Source organism: Zonotrichia albicollis, chromosome 32 (assembly GCF_047830755.1).
Source record: "Zonotrichia albicollis isolate bZonAlb1 chromosome 32, bZonAlb1.hap1, whole genome shotgun sequence".
NCBI lineage: Eukaryota > Metazoa > Chordata > Aves > Passeriformes > Passerellidae > Zonotrichia > Zonotrichia albicollis.
Window position 1 is genome coordinate 317,315 of NC_133850.1, and position 5,879 is coordinate 323,193.

At 62.4% G+C, this 5,879-nt stretch overlaps 1 protein-coding gene across 1 annotated transcript in view; it reads right to left on the minus strand.

Annotated features, from left to right (window-relative positions):
- Positions 1 to 2,276: 2,276 nt before the first annotated feature.
- The window catches only part of DNM2 (dynamin 2), a 4,072-nt gene continuing 469 nt past the window's right edge, over positions 2,277 to 5,879 (minus strand). Inside the window, 6 exon segments of the mRNA XM_074530118.1 lie at positions 2,277 to 2,437; positions 3,901 to 3,965; positions 3,967 to 4,047; positions 4,050 to 4,111; positions 4,114 to 4,166; positions 4,972 to 5,504. Coding sequence (XP_074386219.1) covers positions 2,371 to 2,437; positions 3,901 to 3,965; positions 3,967 to 4,047; positions 4,050 to 4,111; positions 4,114 to 4,166; positions 4,972 to 5,504 — 861 coding nt within the window. The 3' untranslated portion in view covers positions 2,277 to 2,370.

Genomic DNA, 5,879 nt, shown 5'->3' on the forward strand with positions numbered 1-5,879 from the left:
GGGGCAGGTAAGTGCAGCTGCTCCAGGCTGGGAACAGATTTCTGAGGTTGGCACCCAAAATTGTAGTGATCTTAAAAAGGAATGGATGGAAGAGGGGAGCCTGGACCCTCAAATCTGCCCCAGGGACCCAAAAGCTGATCTTGAACCCCAAAATCTGCCTCAACCCCAAATCTGCTCCCAATCCCCCAAATTGCCCCCGGGCCTCCGCGCGGCGCATTCCAGTTCTGCTAGGGGGCGCTAACCCAGCCTGCTGAGGAGGGGTGGGGCCCAAGTTCACGCTGGCCAATCAGAGCTCAGGAAGGCAGGGAAGGATCAGCCAATGAGAGCGGAGGGGGAAGGAGAGGACCCCGCGTCTCGGGCGGCCCCGACGGCGCCTGAAAAACTCCGGGATCGGCGACTGCGGGAGCCACCGGGATCCTCCACCGGGATCCTCCACCGGATCCGCCAGCAGGATCCTCCACCGGATCTGTCAGCGGGATCCTCCACCAGGATCGCTCTCAGGCGGGGTCCTTGGGTCACCTCCCGCCTCAGGCACCGCCGTGGGCAGCCCAAGGGGGGGGGTCCTTCCTGAGGGGCGTTGCGCGGCGATGGCGGCGCCCATGGCGGATCCGGCGGGATTTCCGTCCCAAATTTCGCCGATTCCCGGGGTTCGCTGTCGTGAATCCCGCCCGGGACTGAGGTGGATCCCCCCCGGATCCAGTCCCGGTGTTCGGGGTGGGTCCCCGCGGCTCCCCCGTCCCGACGCACTCAAATTAAGTTTGGGATTATTTAACCGGTTTTTATCCGTTCCGCACGGAATTCCCCCCGGGAACGGACCGGGCTGGATCCGGTGGGAACGGGGGCACCACCCCATCAACCCCCCCGCCGCCCGGAATTCCACACCTCACTCGGTTTTGGATTTTTTTTCCCTTTATTCGGATTTTTTTTGCCGGTTTTTAGTTCATTAATGGACGCGGAGCGGAGGCACTTCGGGGGGACCCCGGGGGGGGCCGGAGCCGCCCCCCCAAAACCGCCCCCGGCTCGTTAATGGATTAATTGGCCCCCCCGAGCCGGGGGGTCGTTAAGGCACCGGGGCCGGGGGGGGGGTCGGAAAAATCCACATTATTGCTGGGCCGCCATTTGTTCCTTTTTTTTTTTTTTTTTCCTGGTTTGTTTTTTGTGTTTTTTTTTTTTTTCTTTTTCCCTCTTTTTTTTATGGTTTTTTTTTTTATACAATTAATACAAGTCTGTAAAATATTTACAACCTCGGCTCCCGGCGGAGCGGGATCGGGAACGGGGCGGGGGAGGGGGAGAAGCTTCCAGAGCAAAGCCCCCTCCCCCACCCCGGGGGGCCGCAGCTTCCTCCCCCTCCCCTTCCTCCTCCTCCTCCTCCTCCTCTCCCGGGTAATCCCGGGATGAAATTCCTGAGGTTCTCAGGGAATTGGGATCGGTGCTCTGGGAATTCCAGTGTTTTCCCTTGCTCAAAAACCCCAATTCTTTAAAAAAACCCCAAAAACCAAAAAAAAAAAAAACCAACCAAAAAACCCCAAACCCCTGGGAGGGGGCGGAGGGGGAGCCGCGGGTGAGTTTGGGGCAAAATCCCCAGAATTCGGGAACAGAGGAGGAGGAGGAGGAGGAGGAGGGAGGAAGGCAGAGGCGGGGCTGGGCCCTCCCTCCCCCCTCGGGAATTCTCACAAAGTGCAAAGTTCCCAAAATCCCAAAAAAAAACACCGGGGGGGCCCCGGAGCTGCCAGGATCAGCTGCAGGGACCTGCCCGGAGCTGCCCCCCGACGGGACGGGAACGGGGGGAATCAGCCCGGGATGGGATCCAGGAACAGCCCCAGGATCTGAGATCACCCTGGGATGGGATCCAGGAACAGCCCCAGGATCTGAGATCACCCTGGGATGGGATCCAGGAACAGCCCCAGGATCACCCCAGGATCTGGGATCACTGTGGGAACACCCCAGGATCAGCCAGGGATGCGATCTGGGATCAGCTCCAGGATCCGGATCACCCCAGGGATCACCCCAGGATCTGGGATCAGCCCCAGGATTTGGGATCACTGTGGGAACGCCCCAGGATCAGCCCCAGGTTCTGGGATCAGCCTGGGATGGGATCCGGGAACAGCCCAGGATTTGGGATCACCCTGGGATGGGATCCAGGATCAGCCCTAGGATCTGAGATCACCCTGGGATGGGATCCAGGATCAGCCCCAGGATTTGGGATCACCCCGGGATGGGATCCAGGATCAGCCCCAGGATGGCTGCGGGCTGGCTCTGGGTTGTTTTTTCCCCCGTTTTTCCCCGTTTCTCCCCCGTTTTTGCCCGTTCCTCCCGTTGCGGGGCGCTGTTGGTGGCACGGGGCAGGGTGAGGAGCCCGCGGGTCCCGGGTTAATCCAGCAGGGAGGGCTCGGCAGGGCGGATGATGGTCGGGCGGCTCGGGGCCGCCGGGGGCCTCCTGTGGGGGAACGGGGGGGGCTGAGGGACCGGGGGGGTCCTGGGGGGTCCCAGGGAGACCCTGAGGGACCCCAGGGAGACCCCAATGGATTCCAGTAGGACCTGGTGAGATTCCAGCGGCTCCCAGCCCACCCCCTGTCCCAGATCTCAGAGGATCCCAGCCCTCCACAATGGATCCCAGTTGCTCCCAATGGATCCCAGTGTCTCCCAGCCCTCCCCAGTGGATCCCAGCGTAATCCCAATGGATCCCAACCCTCCCCAGTGGATCCCAGTGCAATCCCAGTGTCTCCCAGTGCAATCCCAGTGCAATTCCAGTGCAATCCCAGTGTCTCCCAGCGTCTCCCAGTGCAATCCCAGTGTCTCCCAGTGCAATTCCAGTGCAATCCCAGTGTCTCCCAGTGCAATTCCAGTGCAATCCCAGTGTCTCCCAGCGTCTCCCAGTGCAATCCCAGCGTCTCCCAGTGCAATCCCAGTGCAATCCCAGTGTCTCCCAGCCCTCCCCAGTGGATCCCAGTGGATCCCGGCCCTCCCCAATGGATCCCAGTGTAATCCCAATGGATCCCAACCCTCCCCAATGGATCCCAGTGCAATCCCAGCACAATCCCAGTGCAATCCCAGTGTCTCCCAGCCCTCCCCTAATGGATCCCAGTGCAATCCCAGTGGATCCCAGCCCTCCCCAGTGGATCCCAGTGTAATCCCAATGGATCCCAACCATCCCCAGTGTATCCCAGTGCAATCCCAGCGTCTCCCAGTGGATCCCAGCCCTCCCCAGTGGATCCCAGTGGATCCTGGCCCTCCCCAATGGATCCCAGTGCAATCCCAGTGCAATCCCAGCACAATCCCAGTGCAATTCCAGTGTAGTCCCAATGGATCCCAGTGCAATCCCAACGCATCCCAACCCCTCCCCAATGGATCCCAGTGTAGTCCCAATGGATCCCAGTGCAATCCCAGTGTCTCCCAGCCCTCCCCAATGGATCCCAGTGCAATCCCAACGCATCCCAACCCTCCCCAATGGATCCCAGTGCAATCCCACTGGTGTCCCAGCCCCTCCAGTGCAATCCCAGTGCAATCCCAGTGTCTCCCAACCTCCACAATGGATCCCAGTGCAATCCCAGTGTCTCCCAGTGCAATCCCAGCGTCTCCCAGTGCAATCCCAGTGCAATTCCAGTGCAATCCCAGTGTCTCCCAGCCCTCCCCAATGGATCCCAGTGTCTCCCAGCCCTCCCCAATGGATCCCAGTGTCTCCCAGCCCTCCCCAATGGATCCCAGTGTCTCCCAGCCCTCCCCAATGGATCCCAGTGTCTCCCAGCCCTCCCCAATGGATCCCAGCCCTCCCCAGCGTCCCGCAGTGCACTCCCAGCACAATCCCAGCACAATCCCAGTGCAATCCCAGTGTCTCCCAGCCCTCCCCAGTGTCTCCCAACCCTCCCAGCGTCCCGCAGTGCACTCCCAGCACGGTCCCACCTGGGCACGCCGGGCGGGATGCCGGGCGGGATGCGCGCGGGCCGGGCGGGGATCTGGGGCGGGGCCCGCGAAGGGGTCGCTGGCGGCGGCGGCGGCGAAGGGGCCGAGGCGGGACGGGATGGGGGGCGCGGCGAAGGCGGGCGGGGCCGGCCCGGCGGGGCCCCCCCGGGCAGCGGCAGCAGCGGCGGCCCCGGGGCCGGGGCGCGCAGGACGGGGGGCGGCCGGGGGGCAGCAGGGCCGAGGGCGGCCGGCGCTGCGGGGGCGGGCTGGGAACGGAATGGGGTGGAACTGGTTATGTGGGATGGACACGGGATGGGAACGGTCAGTGGGGTGGACATGGGATGGAATGGTCAGTGGGGTGGGATTGGTCATTGGGATGGATGGACACGGGATGGGAACGGTCAGTGGGGATGGACACGGGATGGGAATGGTCAGTGGGGTGGATGGACACGGGATGGGAACGGTCAGTGGGGTGGGTTTGGTCAGTGGGATGGACACGGGATGGGAACGGTCAGTGGCGTGGATGGACATGGGATGGGAACGGTCAGTGGGGTGGATGGACACGGGATGGGAATGGTCAGTGGGATGGACATGGGATGGGAATGGTCATTGGGATGGATGGACATGGGATGGGAATGGTCAGTGGGATGGACATGGGATGGGAATGGTCATTGGGATGGATGGACATGGGATGGGAATGGTCAGTGGGGTGGACATGGGATGGGAACGGTCAGTGGGGTGGACATGGGATGGGAATGGTCAGTGGGGTGGACATGGTGGGGCTGGGATCGGTCAGTGGGATCGGAACGGTCACCGGGGATGGACATGGGCTGGAATGACCCAACCCCTACCAGGAACACCCTGACATCCATGGGAACACCATCAATCATTCTGGAATCCCACTGGGAACACCTAAAACCCCCTGGGAACACCTTGAGTATCACCTCTGCCAATACCCCAATCCCACAGAAAACCACCTCCATCCCTCTGGGGAACCCCCCAAACCCCCCAGCACCCCCCAAACCCCCCTGCACCCCCCAAACCCCCCAAACCCCCCGTGCCCAGCCCCACCTGTGGCCGGCCGCGGGCTGCAGCCAGGTGTCGTCCACGGGCGGGGGCACGGGCGTGGACACGGTGCTGGTGCTGATGTCGCCGATGATGGCCAGCGCCTCCTTGAGCGCGTGGTACATGCGCAGCATCTCGTCCCGGCGCTGCGCCTGCTCCGCCGACTCCTCCATCAGGCTGCCCTGGTCCGACGACGAGTACAGGAAGGCCAGCAGCTCCGAGTGGATGAAATCCTTGGTCTGGGGACACAGGGAAGGGATGGGATGGGATGGGCTGGGCTGCTGAGGGGGTTGGAGCGCTCTGGTTTGGGGGAATTGGGGCGCATTGGGGTGCAAGTTGGAGGTTTTGGGATGTTTGGGGTGGGTCCTGGTCCCTGTCCTGAGTGCCCCTGCACAGCTCTGAGGCAGTTCCTCAAGGAGGGGACACCACACCCTGTGCCTTGTTTGGGGGAATTGGGGCACATTGGGGTGCTTCCACAGCTCTCCAGACTCTTTTCTGTGGTCTCCAGCCCCTTTTTCCCTGCTCCCATCTCCTTTTCCCTGCTCCCCATCCCCTTTTCCCCCTCCCCATCCCCTTTTCCCCCTCCCCATCCCCTTTTCCCCCTCCCCATCCCCTTTTCCCTGCTCCCATCTCCTTTTCCCTGCTCCCCATCCCCTTTCTCCCCTCCCCATCCCCTTTTCCCCCTCCCATCCCCTTTTCCCCCCTCCCCACCCCCTTTTCCCCTCCCCATCCCCTTTTCCCCGCTCCCATCCCCTTTTCCCCCTCCCCATCCCTTTTCCCTGCTCCCATCCCCTTTTCCCCACTCCCCATCCCCTTTTCCCTCTCCCCATCCCCTTTTCCCTCTCCCCATCCCCTTCTCCCCCCTCCCCATCCCCTTCTCCCCCCTCCCCATCCCCTTCTCCCCCTCCCCATCC